We start from the raw sequence: 19,838 nt of genomic DNA, 5'->3' as shown, positions 1-19,838 counted from the left end.
GCTGGGGGAGAAAGGGTATCTAAGGCTAAAGGAGAAAGGGTATCTGGTCATGAACACAAGAGGGAGCTGTGGAGGTTCCTTTGGCAGAAGGCTGAGAGGCAGATGCAGGAGGGGCCATGCCAGGAAGTTCCTTATCTGTAGTGATAATGACTTTGATCTTTATCCAGAAGCTCAGGGGAACCATGGAGGGATTTTGAGCTGGGAGGTGACATCATTGATTCTACTCTTTACAAAGACCCCTTTAGCTGTGGGTTAGAGGAGGGAAAGGGGTAGGGGTTGGGGACCAGTGGAATTAAAGACAGAGGCTAAGGAGGTGGCTATTTGGGTGCAGATAATTGATAAGACCTGAGATAATTGATAAACTTGGGAAGAGAGGGGAGGTTAGACTAAGATATCTGTCAGGAAACTGAATGCAGGAGATGGGGATTGTGCCCTGCACTGGGCCAGTTCTTGACAGTAAGGGACGGCTCTGCTCTCAGCGAGCTTAATCTAATGAGAAAGTCAGATGAGTAAACATTTGCCATATAAATTCGGAGTGCTACAATTCCTAAGTTTGGGATAATATGGAAGCACACAAGAGGGGAACCATCCTTACTCTTGGAGAGGCCAGAAAAATTAGGGCCATTGGAATAGGAAATATAGAAGAAGGAGAAGATTCTTCTATGAAGATAATGAACTTGGTTCAGGATGGGATGAATTCGAGACACTGTATGACGTCCACGGCCTGGCCGGTAACTGATGTGTTTACTCATCTAGCACCTAGAGAGAGGTGAGGCTGGAGGTTCTTCTTTGAAGGTTATCAGCCTCTAGGAAGGACGCTAAGACCACAAAGGAAAAGGAGTCCAAAGACTGTAGATACAACAAGAGGTAGGAGGAGAGCCAGAAGAAAGAACAATCACAGAGGTCAAGAGAGGAGACCGTTTTAAGAAAAGAGGAATGGGCAGAGATTCACATGCTGTGCTCTAGGTTAGGTTGCGGGAGTATGGGTGGCAGGTGGAGACTAGTCAGTGCCGATGCTTGTGTGTGAAGAGCATGAGGAGATGGCAATGACTGGGCTGGGATGTGGGGGTAAAGGGTGATTTCTTTCTTTAGTAAGAAATTTATATGGAGGGGGCGCCTGGGTGGAGCAGTCTGTTAAGCGTCCGACTTAAGCCAGATCACGATCTCGCGGTCCGTGAGTTCGAGCCCCGCGTCGGGCTCTGGGCTGATGGCTCGGAGCCTGGAGCCTGTTTCCGATTCTGTGTCTCCCTCTCTCTCTGCCCCTCCCCCGTTCATGCTCTGTCTCTCTCTGTCCCAAAAATAAATAAACGTTGAAAAAAAAATAAAAAAAAAAAAAAGAAATTTATATGGAGGGAGGCCAAAACCAGCAGAGAAGAAGGCACAGAAGATTGCTTTGAGACATAACCACTGTCCTTTCCCTCACACTTACATTCCTTGCCTTTTGCAGTCTTCGAGCATTCTCTGAGTATCTTGCGTATTGTGGGGAGGAGGTGAGAGATAGAAGACAGTTCTCTGACCCTAGAGGACTTTCTTTGCATTTTCTCTTGTTCTCTGACAGAGACTGTGTCTCGTTCATGGTTACAGCTGCAGGATCTAGCACAGGGGCCAACACATAATAGATGCCCACTTAGGATGTGAATATTTTTCTGTTTAATTATAATGAAAGTATGAGTAGCTATCTTAAAGGAGCTGTTGGCTGACACGTCAGTAAAATATTAAGGTTTGCTTTAAGCCTTTCTCTTATTATTTTGAGTGATTTGCTCTAACCCCTTATTCTCCAGGCAGTTCTGCTCAGCTTGATTTTTGTCTTCAGAAAGAGAATAAAATTGACAGTCGAACTTTTCCAAGTCATAAATAAAGCCATCAGCAACTCTCCATTCCTGCTGTTCCAACCACTATGGACTTTTGCCATCCTCATTTTCTTCTGGGTCCTCTGGGTGGCCGTGCTGCTGAGCCTGGGAACTGCAGGTAAGGGTAGAGGGTTCCATCGCCTCTGAGTTGTGCATGGAAGACCCTGCCATTTTGGAACCATTGACCTGTTTTGTAGGGACCAAGCCTCCGGTGGAACTGGAGGTGTCTGATGACAGCAGTGATGGTGCCAGGGGCTCTGTCGTGGGGGGGGGGGGGCAGGAAAATCCTTTTCCTTTTTTATACTGGCTTTAAAGAAGCTGAGTGTGTTTCTCGAGAGAGCAAATTCAGTAAGGACTAAAAGAGCTTTTGAAAAAACTACAACATGAACAAAAGCCTCTAGAAAGAGTATTAGCAGGGCACCCGGGTGGCTCGGTCGGTTGAGCATCTGATTTTAGCTCAGGTCATGATCTCTCGGTTTGTGGGTTCAAGTCCCCCATCGGGCTCACTACTGTTAGCCTGTCCGTGCAGAGCCCGCTTTGGACCCTCTGTCCCTCTCTCTGTCTCTGCCTCTCCCCAGCTTACACTTTTCTCTCTCAAAAAAATAAACAGTAAAAAAAAAAAAAAAAGTTTATGGAAACAATACTATCAAATGTCTCTGGATTTAAATTTTGTCCAAGGTAATCTGCCAACTCCTCTCAATTCGGGCAGTCAAGAAGGGCCCAGGAAAGGCCGTGTTAAGAGTCTGGCGTGCTCAGCAGAGCCAGCGTAAGTTTAAAACAAGTGCAGATGGACGTTCACATTGCTTAGGTCCTGAGAAGACAATACTGAATCCTCCACCTTCCTGTTATATCTGTACGATGGTTTTCCACCACGGGCATTCCTCAGAGTCAGCTAAGGTGCTTTATTAAAATACAGTTGCCTGGGCCCTGTCCTCAGAGATGCTGATTCATTTGGTTTGAGGTAGGGCAAACTATATATTTTTGAAGCCCCATAACAGAGCAAAGAAATGCTATGTAAAGTACTGTCTGAAATGCGGTAAGGAGCTTTTTCAGAATATATATCACTCCCTCATGGAGAAAGTCTTGCTGTGGGGGAAAAGAAGTCGCCAGAAGGAAACGATGGGCTTAGTCAAGCAGTAGGTCTGTGTTCTGGCTCAAGCTCCGCATCTCGCTGTGGGCTAGTAACAAACTGTGAGGACACGCAGCTAGGCTCGCAGGCACATGTCGAGCGGCCCTGTTCTGGATCGTCTCTGACTCCCGTGTTTGATTTGGATAAGGCCCACATCCACACTATGATGGGAGTACGAAAGAGTAAGTTGCTTTCTGGGACTGTCACCAGACAGATAAGAGCCACAGCAGATGTCAAATCAATAAGGCTAATGTAACTCCTTACCGTTTTATCAAGTTTATTTGGTCCCCTGTCAGCTCTGGTCAAATATGTGAGAACTGCTGTGTCGTAGATTCTTAGGAAATTGGGGTCTCCTCTCTGTCCTGTGGAGTAGAAGGCTCATTGGAGATGGCTTCGAGATTGTCAGCAGGCTCCTTGGGAGACACAGCCCACACTTCCAGGCTCAGATGCGCTTAGGAGCAATCTCTTCTGTTGCTCTCTAGAAGCTTTCTGAAGACCTGCAGTGAACTCAGAATAATTATCCATGAAGAATCCTTGGTTAACCAGATACATGACTGTAATCAATCAGGATGAGTTTGGGAGTAACAAAAGACTAAAAAAAGCAGTGAATTAAATAAGATATAAGGTAATTTCTCTCTCACATAAATGAAGTTCGCAAGGAGGAGGCACCGTGCTAGCATGGTCCTGTAGAGGTCAAGAACCTGGGCACTATCCTTCTTCCATTTCATTTCAGCACCTTGTGGCTGACATCCTCTACCACTGGCTTCCATCTAGTAGCTGAAGCAGACACTCAGGCTCCAACCATGTCATTCCAGCCCTTAGGAAGGTGGCGGAGAGGAAGGTGAACATGCCCTCTGCCCCCGCCCCCCAATTCCCGAAGTCAGGCCCTCACTTCCACCCCCTTGGCCACATCCTAGTTACCGGGCAACACCGACCTGCAGGGGAGGGACGGGAGATGTGGTGTCATTGGGGGCAGCCATGCGCAGTGCAAAAATTAGAAGTTCTGTTGCCAACGAAGAGGGAAGAACAAATGTTGTGGGGCAATTGGAAGTCTCAGCTGAGGGCAACACTGAACAATTCCAGTTTGCCCACATGAGGTCGTCTCAGTCCTGGTCAGAAAGGCGGGCAGTGGCCTTGGTACGTGCAGAAAACAAGCATTTGTTGGAAAGGGCCCAAATTCCTGGCTCGGGATTAAGACCTTTCTTATGTCCTCTGTGTTAAGCAGTGCAGTCCCCCTTTGTCGTACGCACTGTTCTGCTCCAGTTATGGGTAAGGGAATTGAGGAAGGTCACGCAGCTAGGAAGTGGGAGGCTCTCTCTGGCTCCTGAGCCCTAGGAAGGGACCCGTGCTCTCTCCACCATCTCACATTTCCCATGGCTGCTGGGACACAGAATGGGCCTCCTCAGTTTTCTGTCAAGTCAAAGCAGTATTGTGACCACAGCAGCTGGCTGGCGGATGTGGCCTGTGCCCATAATGGTGTGTTTGGGGTCTGTGGTTACAGGACAACATGGCAGGGCCAGAGGTCAAAGCCAATTTGGGCTGGAAGGGAAGGGTGGCAGGGGGTGACAGGGGGTGGCACACTGGGTGTTGGACTGTAGTACGTGAACTCCTGCCCTAAAGAATCACCAGAGAAAGGGTGAGGTCGTGGGAAATATGGCTCATGACCAGGGAAGGAACTTCATTCCTCCTCCAGCCTCTAGGGCACAGCCGCCCACCCCACCCTTCCTTGTCGGCTGTGAGCATGGCTGAAGGAAATTGTCCCCATGTTATCCCACAGTGCTTTGGGGTGGGGCACGTTCATTTGTTCGTGCTTTAATTCGTAAGGGTTAGGGGAGCGTCTCGGGGCTGAGGCCCTGGGCAAGGCCCTAGGGAGGAATGGTGGTCTCTCCTCACAGCACTTAGAGTTGAGTAGGACACAGTGACAATTAGACATGCGCTCATGGTGAAAATCGATGAATGTCACACTAGGAAAAATTTGGGGAAGCTCCAAGAGCAGCGGAACGGGGCTCTAACCCACTTTGGGAGTCAGGGAGGACTTCTCAGAGGATGGGCTAGAAATTGCCAGATCAGAAAATGCAGAAAGAAGCCAGAGGGGATTCGACAGGGGTCCCAGGCAAGCACCAGGAGAGGACAAGGAGAGAGCCAGTCCTGGGATTGGGGTGAAGCTGAAAGGGAACAAGCCCAGGGCTGCCTTGGGAGTGAGTTGCCAGCGTGGTGCCCCTTCAGCTCCCCGTTAGGCCCAAGTTGGGCCCAGGACTTAGGGGGCATGAAGTAGCCTCTGCCCCAGGACTGAGAACAGGAGAGGCAGGGAGCCAGGAAGGTGATTCCATGGGGCCGAAGGGAGCGCCTCAGGGGCCGTGTGCTGAAGTGTGGCCATTCCCTGTCAGCGGAAGGAGGAAACCAGGCAAGAGGGTGAGGAGCAGAAGGGCAGGAAAAGCTGGGTCCCCGGGGCCTGACCTAGGCCGGTGAGCTAACTGATCTTCCCTTTACAGGAGAGAAGGGATCACACAGAGCTGTAGCCTTCCCTCCGCGATGGGCTCGGGCATCGTAAAAAAAAAAAAAACAAAACACAAACAGACTGCTGTCCCCTCAGGTCACCTGACTCTCCTTTCCACTCACCTGTGGGCTGAACCAGGTGCACAGAACTCCTTTGTTCTCAAAGGCCTTTTCACTCGGTGCCAAGCCACCACTCTGGGTGTAGGCGGGTCATTTCTTTGCCTCATGTCATTTTGACCTCTGGGAGATGCCCCGGCCACGCTTGTGGGAGGCTGGGGGCTGCCCTCAGAGCTTGTGAAAAGAAGCCAGGTGATGTGGGTGGTCAGAGATGGCTACGCAGCACCTGACGGTCTCACTTCACGTCCCTTCAGGCAGTTACAGGATCCTCCAGTTCTTCAGTGCTGTGGCGGTGTCCACAGTGGGTAATGTCGTGTCAGATGGTTGAAGAAACTAATATTTTAATGTGTAGAAAATAAAAAAAATACAGAAAGAGTGAACTTGGGTTGTTTTTGTCCAGATGAGCAATTTCTCCAGTGACTATAAGTCAGCCTCTGAGCTAGTTGACAAATTCTGGCTTGTTTGGGGATTGTTTCAGCAGAGCACATCAAGGCCCTCCAGCAATGACATTTATTAGCCCATCGGGACTTGTCTGCTACCGACAATGTGACAACGACTGCTAAAATCCAGTGGAAGAAAGTGAAAACTGTAATAACCTTGGGAACCCAGCAGGTGCAGGTGGCAGGTTGGAAGGAGCCCACGTGGTCTCATTATGCGCCGTTGTCATTAAGGTGGTCTGGAAGCCCCAGGGTCAATCGTGGAAGAGGCCCATCTTGGGCCGGCACTTTCTCCCCCTACGTGCTGCAGTTAGGTGATCACAGGGATGGATTTGGCATGCTTGGGACAGGCAAAGGGCCGTGCTTGGAAAGGAGGTAGTAGGGTTGGACAAAGGGTGTCCCATCAAGGGACCCAGGATCTAGCTGGCTCTGGGCTTCCTTGGGCGTTAATCCTCTGTGCTTCCCTTTCCCCAGTTTTGCAATAGAAAAATGATGCTTTCCCCGGATGCTTTACAGGGATGTGAGGAGGCCAAGATGGGGCCAGAACTTTGCTTTGCAAATAAAGGACCATATATGTTCCTTATATTGGGAATTACTATTAACTAAAGAGTACCTGGAACTAGCTTCAGCTTTACTCTCCGCTCTGCCTGGCATATTTGAGAGCACAGTTTAAAAGACAATTGTCTTCTTTTTTAAGTGATGAGAGATCTAGAAAATGATTGACATTAGTTCACAAAAACCTCCTAGCAGCCCCCACCTGTCCTAGGAACAGGTGGAGGGAACTTGCACAAGAGAGATTTGAAGTAGCTCCTGCTTTTTGGAAGTTTATAGCCCCTTTGGGAAAGTGCAAAGGAAAACAGTCTCCATGAACATCTTCGTGCCTTTGCCCCTGCTGTGACCTTCATCTGGAAACATCTCCTCTTCCCAATTTGCCCCTTTCTACCCGAAACGGCTTAGAAAGCTAGTCATTCTCCAAGAATTGCTTTGAGTATTATATTTCTTAGAAAATCTATGAATTCCCCAGGCATACTTAATAGTGCCTCTTCATTTTCCTTGCATTTTTTAATATTCTTCGTTCTTTCAGCAGATATTCATTGCATGCGTACTGTTGCAGGCCTGGGAACTGGAGGTACAGCCGTGAATGAGGCAGAGGCACTAGTGAGTGGGGAAAGAGGGAATAAATAAGTAAATATATGTCAGACGGTGAGAAGTCCTATGAAGAACAATAACGCAAGTTAATGACTTGTTACCATCCAACTAGGGAATGGACATCCTGAGGGCAGGGGCCGTGTCTTTTTCTTTCTGTGTCTCTTTATTCAGCATACAGCCCCTAAATGAGTCCAGTAAATGTGTCCTGAATCAGTGAGTGGATTTGCATCAGTGCTGTGTGAAATGAGATATACACATAGGTTCTACATCGAGATTTTCTTCTCTTTCCCCCTAATCTTCATGCTGTCAGAGTAGAAGCTGAGCTAGTGGGAGACACGGGCAGGAGGGATGTCACTAGGACGCTTGAGCCAATTTGCTGGAAGAGGCCAGTACATAGAATGTACTAGAAAGTCGAGCCCTTTCAAGTTGGGCCTGCTTCCTTTGGGAAATTATCCCAACCATCTGGACTGCCTTCCTTGAGAAATTGCCATGTATATGATCATGAATGTCACCTTAGTCTTTCAAAATGCTTTAAAGCTTGCTTATAGTTTCTAGATTTATGGTTAGCTTCATGATGAATTTCCTCCAGGTTATATGGATGATGTCCAGAAAATTGTCTCAGATCTCTATAGTAGGATATATTAGGGATATATAGGATACATTGAGATATACATATGCTATGCTGAGGAAGTTTGATTCAGTTGTTTGTTCAATAAATATTTATTGAATATTTACTGTATCAGACCCTGTTATAGAAGCTAAAGGTACAGCTTTCCTTCTAGTTTTGTAGCTAGAGGAGGATAGGGGGACAGGCATTAAATAAAATATGTAAGTGAATTCACAATACATTAAAAGTTGATAAGTGGTATGGGGAAAATTAAAGCAGAGGGGAAGAATGAGAAATGCTTAAGGGGAGGTGCAGTTTTAAAAAACAATTTTTTTTAATCTTTATTTATTTTTGAGAGAGAGAGAGACAGAGTGCGAGCAGGGGAGGAGCAGAGAGAGAGGGAGACATGGAATCCGAAGCAGGCTCTAGGCCCTGAGCTGTCAGCACAGAGCCCAATGCGGGGCTTGAACCCACAAACCGTGAGATCATGACCTGAGCTGAAGTCGGATGCTCAAGTGGCTGAGCCACCCAGGTGCCCCAAGGGGCAGTGAAATTTTAAATGTGGTGAGTGGGGGAGGGCCTCATTGAGAAGGGGATATGTGAACAAAGATTTGAAGGCGGTAGGGGCAGAGCCATGAGGCTGTATGAGGGAAGGGACCGTGTTCTTGGCAAAGGGAACAGCAAGAGGCATGGGTACTGGGGGCACAGCAGGCAGTCCTTCCACTGGAGTGGAGTCAGAAGGGGGTCAGAGAGGGCATGGAGTCAAATCCTCTGGGCTTGTAGCCTTTATAGGAGCTCTGGTTCCAATCTGAGATGGGAAGCCATTACAGTTTTAGGTAGAATATTTACATGATTTGACTGACGTTTTACAGGTAGCCGTCTAGGGAGGAGCATAATGGCCGTGGTGTGACGTATTGGATTCTGTGTCTATTCTGAAGGATTTCCCGATTTATTTGTGGAGGGATGTGAAGGAAAGAGATTTGTAGATGGCAGTGAGCAGCTGGAGGATGGGACTGCCATCAGCTGAGCTGGGGCAAGACTCTGAGTGGAGCATTTCAGGGGAGATCATATTGGTTTTGATTGTGTTAACTGAGATGTCTCTTCGGCAGCCAGATGGAGATGTCAAGTGGGCAGTTCACTGGTTGAGTCTGAAGTTTCTGGAGAGGTCCCAGTTAGAGATCTCACTTGGAAATTTGGGAGCATATAAATGGTATTTAAAACCATGAGAATAGAATGAGTGCAGAGAGAGAAGAGTGGAAATTTAAGGACTATACTCTGGGAATCTTCAGTGGTTGAGAGGTCCTGGAGCTGAGGAGGAATACAGAAATGAGGCTGGCTGGGGCTTCAGGGATATGTGAGTGGCGTCCAGTGTGTCAAATGCTGCTACCAAGTGGGATAAGACCCAAAGACTATCCACTGAATTTAGCAACGTAGAGGTGAAACAAAACCGCTTGAGGGAGTGGATCATGATTGCAGTGGGTTTAAGAGAAAGAGGGAGAAAAGAATTGAAAAGAGTAAGTAGAGGCAGTCTTGAGGAATTGGGCCATAAAGAGGAGCAGAGGAGTGCCTGGCTGGCTCAGTCAGAAGAGCATGTGACTTGTGATCTCGGGGTTGTGAGTTTGAGCCCCACATTGGGTGTAGAGATTATTTTAAAATAAATAACTAAACTATTTTTAAAAAATTAAGAGGAATAGACAGATGGCAAGGAAGCTGGAGGAGAGTCAAGAGTAGGTTTTGTTAAAGATGAGAAGTGGTTAAAAATGATTCGGTTGAGAGGAATACTTGGATGAAAGAAAAAAGAGGGGAATATTGCCGAATAGCTATCATCAGTAGGTGAGAAGGGAGATCCAGAGGAGGGGTTAGCCTTAGGGTCACTGACAATTTATCATATTAAGTAGGGGTCAGGTAATGGGCTCATGCTGATGGCAGGTAGATGTCAGGGGTAGGTACTGGCAGAGGTTTTCTGATTGCTTCAATTTTCTCAGAGAAACCAGAGGTGAGATCATTGAGAGAATGTGACAATGGGGGGGAAAACCCTTAGAGGTTGAAGGCGAAATTAGGAACAGTCCAGAAGAAGGAGAGGTGAATAGACCAATAAAGCAGCATGTGAGTTCCTGAGAGTCCCTCAGATGGTATCTTCTTTCTGATTTCTTGTTAGCTTCTTTCACATCCCCCACCTTAATTGCTGATGTCTAGCATAATTCCAACGTATAGTAGATACTTAATAAATATACGTTAAGTCCAGAACTGGAATTCTGTCTACCTGTATTTCAGTTACAGCTAACCTGTCTTGAACTCATTTGTTCAAGTGTCTTACCCATTTAATCCTCAGAGTAGCTGCATGCATGGCACTCGGAGCCATAAGACAGGACAGGGTCACCAAGGACATGAGGAGTAGGTATAAATGTCTTCAGATTGCACGTGATGAGACAGATGTTACAAGGTCCCCTCTGCCTGAGCGTGGTCAGTCATTAGGGGTGGTGCGGAGATAGATATAAATCTCAGCCTGTGTGACTCAAGCCTAAGCCTATAACCACTGCCTCAGGGTTCATCTTGTCCACCCTTTTTATCTTTACAATGAGGGAACAGGGGCCCAGGTTGCTTATCACAAGTGTCACAGCCGAGACTGGAACCAAGTCCTCTCCCATTTCAGTACCCTTTGCACCTTTATTCTTGAGATCCACAATATCTTGGGATCTATCTGAAGTCCAGTGCCCATTAGCCTGTGTTAGCTACATGTTGTAGTGACTGTGTTGTTAACAGTCCTTATCCACAAAGCCGCTCCTCCTTTGATGAGGGGCTCTTGCCTGCACTGACACTGTCATCCAGGAGAGGGCAGTCTTGTGCGCATAAACACACCTGCCCCACCCACAGGCTGTAACCACTAGTTGCTAGGCTTTCACCCTGGAGCCACAGCACCTCATTCTTCAGAAAATGTTTGCCTGAAACTGTGCTTCTTGAGTAACAGGTTTATCCCCCAGGTGGCATTTGGCAGTGTCTGGAGACATTTTGGGTTGTTGTAACTAGAGGAGGGGAGGGAGGTTGCTCCTGGCACGTAGTGGGTAGAGGCCAGGGATAATGCTAAATATCCTACAGTGCACAGGCAGCCCACCCCCTCCCCCCCCCCCCAACAAAGAATTATCTGGTCTGAAATGTCAGTTGGCATGTTGAGAAGTTGAGAAACCCTGCCCTAAAGGAAAGTAAACAGCCTGGTATAAATGAACCAGAGGAACAAACAGAAGATGGTTTAGACAAAGATATTTAAAGACAGCAATGACCAGAATTTCTAGATCCTGCTTCTTTGGTGACTGCCATGGATTTGAAGGCTTATGTGAACCTTGACTTTAGCCACTCACTCTTGCCCCTCAGTGTGCCGAGCTGGAATATATATGACTGTGCTCTTGATGGCACAAGGCAGCCAAGAAGAGACCGTCCCCCATTAGCCTCCCGGGCCTCTGTATTTACCTTTCATCTGTCAAAGAAAGCATCCCTCCTATTCTATGGAAATGTTCACCCCCAAACCACGGGACACGCTGTCGGCATGTTCTTGTGAAACCACAGTCTATCCCCAGGAAATACAGTGTGCTTGTTGGTTGACCTTGCTCACTTCTGATATTCTTTGGAGCGATTCTCCAAGTCTCCATCGACCTGACCTACCTAAGCCCGTGTGTTAGTGGTGAGGGGTTGCTTCCTTTAGCATTGGGAATGCTTTCCTGAGGCACACTTATTTTGGAAAAGCATAAACACTTATCAGTGCTGTACCTGAAACAGAAATTGCCTCTAAGGCAGAAAGAGCCTAGCGCTCAATCAAATATTAACTTCTCTGTAAATCAAGCTGCCCCACTGTTTTTTCACAATGTGACTCTTGTTCAGCAGAACACAGAGCCTAAGGAACTAAGGCCAGCCTTCGTCTGTGGAATCACATTGCGCTACAGCATGGTTATCTTCTCCCACTTCCTTTGCAGAGACCCTATTGTGAATGTCTACAGACACGTGAATTATGAACCTAAAATCGATTTATACCTAAGAAGGAAAATCTGAAACTATCTTTAAATGTTGTCCAAGTTGTTGGTTTTGCCAAAGACTGAAGTGCCTATCTCTTACTGAACAGTAGTTTATTTTAAATACATAATGGAGAACATCTAGAAATCAAGCATAGCCACTGAGCTGGGATTTGGATTTACTAAATCCAAACTGAACTGAATTGAATTGCAGGGCTAATTCCAGGGTATAATTCAGGGGCTTCTTTAGATGAGGGCAAATAAAGCAGGGTATAGCCATGGGAATGGCAGGGCATTGTTGGGGTTACCATGCTGGTCTTGATTTAATACAGTATTGAGTTCCTGAAATTTAATAAAATCATGACCACTCACAAAGTGAAATTTCCATGGACCAGGCCCTATCTTCAGCATTTACCATGTAATCTCATTTAAACTACCAGCAGGAAGTTTAGTCTCCCAAAGGAGACTAAATAGCTTGCCCCAGTCTAACCAGGAAAGGATAAAGGCAAGATATGAACCTAGAAGTTTAACACTGAAACCCAATAGATATTTTATTTTTTTAATCTTTATTTATTTTTGAGAGAAAGAGACTGCGAGCGGGAGAGGAACAGAGAGAGAGGGAGACACAGAATTCCCAGCAGGCTCCAGGCTCTGAGCTGTCAACATAGAGCCTGACGCAAGACTCGAAGTCATGAACTGTGAGGTCATGACCTGAGCCAAAGTCAGACACTTAACTGAGCCACCCAGGCGCCCCTCCAATAGATACTATAAATGTGTTAGAAGAGTTAGTCCTTGAAATGAAACCTGAAGTGAATCCCTTGGAAAAATGAAGACCTTGTCTCTTTTAGGAACTCTATGTTTTTGGTGGAGCAGGGGTCTAGAATATAGTCCTAATGGCTTTGTATGATTTCACCAATTTAACAAGCTTTATTTGTGTCACAAAGTGGTGTGGTAGAAAAACCATGGGTTTTAGAGTCAAATGTGTCTGGGCTTATGTGCTCCTTCCACTAATCATGAGCAGTGAGACTTTCTGAAAGTTTCTTGATTCTTCCAGACCTCAGTTTTCATATCTACAAAGTGAAATGACCATTGCGTACAGGTCAAGTGTCTCACAAATCGCCCACCCCTCAGTCATTATAAATATTGTTATGGATATTATTCCTAAGTTAAAAGTGTGTTCTCATTTTTTAGTTTGTGCTATGAAGACCTTCAATTATGGCAGATGCTTCAAACTTGACTTTGGCATCTGTGTTTCACATAACGCCAACAGCCAGCCATGAGGAAGTGTGGCCTGTTGAATCATCTTCCGTGCTTAGGAAAACATTGGTGTAAAGCATGTTTGTGTTTTAAACTTTAGGAGCTGCACAGGTTATTGAAGGTGGCCAAGTGGAATATAAGCCTATTTTAGGCATTCGGTATATGTGGTGGTACCATTTGATTGGCCTCATCTGGACTAGCGAATTCATCCTTGCGTGCCAGCAAATGACTGTAGCCGGCGCACTTGTTACTTGCTATTTCAACAGGTAGGTCTAGCGTGTGGCTCCTATTGATTTGTCTATGTGCTTCATGTTGGGTGTCAAAAAAGATATTTTGGAGTCTTAAAAGCAGTTGGCAAAAAACTAAGGTAAAAATTGGAGCAGGATGCCTATTTGGTAGTGAAAAGAAGTAGTATACCTTAAATTTGTTACATTTCCAAGCTCTCTTGCCTTGAGCTAGAAAATTCAGAAGGAAGGAAAGCAGGGGCATAACCAAACTACTTAGAATTGAAAGACAGCTGAAAGGAAAGGTTGACTTCGGTAAATATTCATTCTCATTGTCTTCAAACTTAAAAAAAATTACTGGTCTATTTGGAACACATGTCAGTAAGTTCTGCGAGCATTATTTTATCCTATGTAAATGAGAATGTCTTCTTGGAAAACTGTTTTAATGTTTATTTATTTTTGAGAGAAAGAGAGGGCGCATGTGCAGGGCAGGGGCAAAGAGAGAGGGAGACAGAGGATCTAAAGTGGACTCTGCGCTGACAGAAGAAAGCCCAGCACGGGACTCAAACCGGGGTCAGGGGACCCCAGAAAATAATTTTTAATCCTAAGGAAATTGTATACAACTCTAAAATACAGTTCATGTTCATATAGTTAAATACTAGTGAGTTAATGACTTCTTTGTTCACCGTGACACTTATTTAAATGTTTTCACCCCATTACCTCATCAAAATAACTGAGGACTCCCCACCCCCCCCAAAAAAAAAATTTGTGTGTGTGACTCTCCATGGGGCAAAGATAAAACCACAGGCAAGCGGAGCAGGCCAGGACAATGACAGGGTTGGACTGAGAACAGGAAGTTTACTCCCAATAGGGCTGATCCTCCTCTAATCTTTCAGACCAAATGAGCAGATAAGCATGAGTATTCATGGGGGTAAGAAAGTCAACCAGGGATGATTCATCCCAGTGAGCAATTACCTCCCGACAGTAAGGAACCCCGTGGGTTTTAATACGAGGGTGCTGTTTGGGAGTCTTCGTCCCTACAGACTCTGTGGGACGCACACAGGGGCTGTAGCCCTTGGCCTTGAGAACCTCTGCGCCCCTGGGGGTGGGTGGCATGTGCTGCTTGCTCCTGAGTACAGGAGCAAAGATTATTTTAACCACATTGGCCAGCAGGTAACTTACATCTGTCTGATAGCAGTGATTTTGTGTTATCTTAGAAGCACAAAGCCAAATCATTTTCGATGAGGGTTTTGCTTTATACTTCCAGTGAAGCATATATCTGTGTCTCCTAACCCCTCCTCCTCCTCCCGCTCCCCTCCCCACCAAACCCGAAAGAATGAAAGAGGAGGCATGAACACACCAGGACAGTAGGAAATGACAGAGAGAGGAAACATCAACCAAATGACGAAAGCTGGAGAGAGGATGGATGGGTAGCGGCTGAGCAGACTGCATAAACCTAAAAAGGCCTGTCTCTGGGGTGAGGAGGTGAAATTAAGATACAGGCGGACTTGAGTCACAAAAATTCCAGTCAAAAAGCTGGAATTCAAGTGTGAAATGTATTTCTGAAGGTTAGCTACAGGTCTTCCTAAAGAGTAGTTAGGCTCCAGGGCCCTTTCCCCAAACCAGCAGAAGACAGGAGCTTTGTTCTCCGGAGAGGTAAAGCAGAAAGGGTCTGGACTTGGGGGCATCTGGCACAGCTGAGGTTGGGGGCGAGGCTGTGTACTGAAAGAAGGGGGGATAAGTGAAAGGGGGGCCCTGGTGAAGAATAGTGAGGACCCCCTCCCCCCACTGCCACCACCAACACGCATTCCATGGCTCAGCTCCTAGGATGTTGAGAGCAGGTTGATATCCTGCCCTCACCTCCACCCCCACCCCCACAAGAGAGTAGAGGATTCTTTGGAGAAATTACCAACCCAAAGTAAGGACCTACTGGTAACCTGGTTGGGGCAGGGGGAGGAGACCCTCAGTGAAATGATTCCCTGACTGAACCAGACAGTGAAACTCACCAGGCAACTGTCACCCCTCATACAGAGCTTCCAATTCTCTCTTTAGGGCCTCAGTCTTAAATATGGATTGGTAGCCAGCGATTATTAAACATTCACAGAAAGCCTCTAGTGAATGAAAAAGTTTGAAATGAACAAAACAAACAGAGGGAATTAGGGAAAATGGAGACAGAGCAGGCAGCAGAAAAAAAAACTGCAAAAAAAAATGAACTATAATATTCTCAGAAAGAACAAAGAAATACTGCATCCATAAAATAAGTACCAAAAAAAGGAATGAAATACCTCTTAGTAATTAACAATATGATTGCAAAAGTGCAATTTTTCTATTCAAGGATTAAAATATAAAATTAAATAATTTTTCCAGAAGGTACAGCAAAAGGACAAAGCAAATGGAAAATAAAGGAAAATAAATAAAGTTAGAGGAAACATTTTGGATACCCAGTATCTGACTAATAAGAATTCCAGAAATAGAGAACAAAGGAAAAAGAAGGGAGGAAATTATCAAAGAAAATTTCCCAGAGCTGGAGGACATGAGTAAAGGGGAAGATCCCAGAAGTTTCTAAAGGGAAGACTAGATCACAGGCAAAGGATCAAGAACTAGAATGGGGTCTGATGTTCAACAGCAACTCTGAACCAGGAATACAATGGAGCAAACAAGGAGAGATTATTTCCCAATCTAGAATTCTATGCCTATTCATACTGTCAGTCAAGGGTAAAAGAGAATAAAGTCATGTTCAGGACTGCAACATCCCAAAAGACTTCACTCCCCATATCCTTTTTTAGAAAGGGTGTTCTGCTCTGAAATGGACAAGTAAACCAGAGAGGAAAACATGAGTTTCAGGAAATGGGCTTCAACACCATAAAAAAAAAGAACAGGGAAATCCCAGAAGGGCAGCTATGCAGCAGGTATAAAAAACATCTATGGGGTGACTGGGTAGCTCAGTCAGTTAAGCATCTGACTGGATTTTGGCTCAGGTCATGATCTCATCGTTATGAGATCGAGCCCTGCATCAGGCTCTGCACTGGGTGGAGAGCATGCTTGAGACTCTCTGTCTCTTTCTTCCCCTCCCTTGCTTGCTTGCCCAGGAGCACTCTCTCAAAAACAAACAAACAAACAAACAAAAAAACCTAGTCCAAGGAGAAGCAGGAGAGCAGTGGACTCTAGGAGGCATGTCTCCAAGGAGGAAAAAAAGGGAAAAAAGAAACTAAGAGAATACCAGATGTATTTGAACATGCAGAGGAAAGATTTACACTTTGGTGAAGCATTCAGTAAAGCCAATGGGAAACCAGACAAAATAAAAAATGTGAAACAATTATTAACTTCAGGAAAACCCAAAAGTTGCGTAGGAAAGGAATTATAATCAGAATACAGTACTTGGTTTATAAGTCAATAAAGATAAATATATAATTTTTTTAAAGAATATACTACTTAGATCAGTTGTGAATGTTACTTATATATGGATAATGTAAACACAATATTAACTAAAACATACTCAATGGTAAAAGATTGAAAGTTTTTTCTCTAAGATCATGAACAAAAGTGCCCACTCTCACCACTCCTATTCAACATAGTACTGGAAGTCCTTGCCAGAGCAACAAAAAGAAATAAAAGATATCTAAATCAGAGAAAGAGGTAAAATTGTCTTTGTTTGCAGATGATATGGTCTTATATGGAGAAAAATTCTAAAAACTTCACTAAAAAACTGTTAGAAGTAATCATTGGATTCAGGAAAATTGCAAGATACAAAATCAACATTGCAGAAAACAGTTGTGTTTCAGTATTCTAACAACATATTGGAAAAACAAAACAATCTCATTCACAATAGCATTAAGAACAATAAGATACTTAGGAATAAGTTTATCAAGGAAGTAAACAATCTGTATCCTGAAAACCGTAAGATTTTGATGAAGGAAATTGAAGAATACACAAATAGACATTTCATGTTAAAATGTTCATACTGTCCAAAGCCATATATAGATTCAATGCATTTCCTATCAAAATTCCAATGTCATTTTTCACAGGAAAAAGAAAGCAATTCTAAAACGTGTGTGGTATTAAAAGATCCTGAATAGCCAAAGCAGTCATGAGAAAGAAGAACAAACCTGGAGGCATCACACTTCTTGATTTCAAATTATGCTTCAAAGCTATAGTAATCAAAACAGTGTGGCACTGGCATGAAAATGACACATAGATCAGTGGAACAGAATCAAGAGCCCAGAAAGGGAAAAGGATAGTCTCTTTAATAGGTGTTGGGAAAACTAGTAACTATAGACGAATGAAATTACACCCCTATCTTATATCACAAAAAATTAATTTGAAATGGTTTAAAGACTTAAACATAGGAACTGAAACCATAAAGCTCCTAAAGAAAACATAGGGACAAAGCTCCTTGACGTTGGCCTTAGCAATGTTTTTTTGAATATGACACAAAAGCATAGCAACAAAAGCAAAAACTGCAAAAAAAAGTGAGACTACATCAAACTAAAAAACTCTGCACAGTGAAAAAAAAAATAAAATGAAAAGGGAAAAAACATTTGCACATCAAATATTTCATGAGAAGTTACTATCCAAAATATATGAAGAACTCATATAATTCAATAATAACAACAACAAAAAAAATCCGGTTAAAAACTGGACAAATGAACTGAATAGATATCTTTCCAAAGAAGACATATAAATGACAAACAAGTACATGAAAAAGTGTTCAGCATCACTAATCGTCAGGGAAATGCAAATCCAAACCACAGGGAGATATCACCTCACCTGTTAGAATGGCTGTCATCAAAAAGATAAGAGATAAGAGTGTTGGCAAGGATGTGGAGAAAGGGAGCCCTTGTGCACTGTTGGTGGGAATGTAAATTGGTACAGCCACTATGGAAAAACCAGTATGGAGTTTCCTCAGAAATTAAAAATAGAACTACCATATGATCCTGCAATCCCACTTCTGGGTATATATCCAAAGGAAATGAAAATAGGATCTCAAAGAGATATTTGCACTCCCGTGTTTATTGCAGTTTTATTCACAATGCCAAGCTATGGAAACAACCCAGATGTTAATCAACAGATGAATGGATAAAGATGTGGTGTATACACACAATGGAATTTTATTCAGTCATGAGAAAGAAGAGAATCTTGCCATTTGTGAAAATATTGGCTCTTGAGGGCATCATGCTAATAAGTGAAATAAGTCAGAGAAAGACAAATACCATATGATCTCGTTTATGTGCAGAATCTTAAAAAGCGAAACGGAGAAACATAGAAACAGAGTGGTGACTAACAGGTGTTGGTACAGCTGGGGGAAATGGGCAGATGTTGATTAAAGGGCATAAACTTCAAGTTAGGATGAATAAGTTCTAGGGATCTAATGTCCAGCGTGGTGGTAATAATTAATAAGACTGTATCATATACTTGAAAATTGCTAACAGGAGTGCCTGGGTGGCTCAGTCAGTTAAGTGTCAGCCTTTGGCTCAGGGCATGATCTCACCACTTGTGAGTTCGAGCCCTGCATCAGTCTCTGTGCTGATAGCACAGAGAAAATTGCTAAGAGAGTAGAACTTAAATGTTTTTACCACAATAAAGAATGTAATTATACGACATAATGGGGGTGTTAGCTACTGCTGTGTTGGTACTCATGTTGCTGTGTGTAAGTATGAGATCAAACACCGCACACCTTAAATTTGCACAATGTCATCTGTCAATTATATCTCAATAAAGCTGGGGGAAAAACCCTAAAAACTTCAATATAATTATATTGAGAAAGGGCGAATGGGAAGATGTTTAGGTTGTATAAGAGAAACAATCAACAAACATCTTTCAAAGTGAGAAGTCAGTAGACAATATAAGAGGCTGAAAAAATAAGACCTGGCAGGAAGAACATAATTGAGAAGCATAAGGGGAGAGTTTCAGAAGAAATAGCTAGGATATTACCTCTGGGGAAGAAAAGTAGCAGTGGGGAAAGCAAATTGCTATCTTTCCTGCTTAGCCTCATGCTATTTCACTTAAGATAGTTCATGTATTACTCTGGGGCACCTGGGTGGCTCTGTCAGTTAAGTGTCTGACTCTTGATTTTGGCTCATGTCACGATCTCACAGTCATGAGGTCGAGCCCCATGTCTCCTGTAGAGCCTGCTTAAGATTCTCTCTCTCCCTCTGCCCTTCCCCTGCACATGCTCGCTCTCGCTCTCTCAAAAAAAAAAAATATTTGATATATTACTTTGATAAAAATAAAATGCATGATGACTAATTTAAGCACTGTTTCTTTATTAAAGAGTTCCACTGTCTTTTTTGCTTTGTGTCTAATTTTGAAATAAGGTTTTTCTTTATCTCAAGGTTGCCAATATCTCATTTTAGCCTGCACTCAGGGTAAGGAGTAAATATAGCCAGAATGCATTCAGCTCTGTCATTCATTTAAGCAGTAAGAGAGCTGACGAGTTCATACAAGCACCATCAAGTATCAGGATATGGCAACCTGTAAAATTTCTCTTTTACAACCATTTGCTTGAAGAGGGGTCAAGGGAGAGCCATAAAGATGTGGCTGGGGATGTGATAGAAGGAACTAGGACCGTGCA

General features: G+C 44.2%; 1 protein-coding gene across 5 annotated transcripts in view; it reads left to right on the top strand.

Annotated features, from left to right (window-relative positions):
* Positions 1 to 19,838, top strand: part of SLC44A3 (solute carrier family 44 member 3) — a 96,465-nt gene that overhangs the window by 37,829 nt on the left and 38,798 nt on the right. For all 5 annotated transcript variants that reach the window (XM_047085284.1, XM_047085283.1, XM_047085282.1 and 2 more), the window contains 2 exons: positions 1,782 to 1,968; positions 13,144 to 13,309. In XM_047085284.1, the coding sequence (XP_046941240.1) occupies positions 1,782 to 1,968; positions 13,144 to 13,309 (353 nt within the window). The remainder of the gene's footprint in view (positions 1 to 1,781; positions 1,969 to 13,143; positions 13,310 to 19,838) is intronic.

Source organism: Lynx rufus, unplaced genomic scaffold (assembly GCF_022079265.1).
Source record: "Lynx rufus isolate CCGP_SWC_20201006 ecotype Redwood Valley unplaced genomic scaffold, mLynRuf1.p SCAF_2, whole genome shotgun sequence".
NCBI lineage: Eukaryota > Metazoa > Chordata > Mammalia > Carnivora > Felidae > Lynx > Lynx rufus.
Note: the sequence above shows the minus strand (reverse complement) of the source record. Positions and strands in the feature narration are given on the sequence as shown.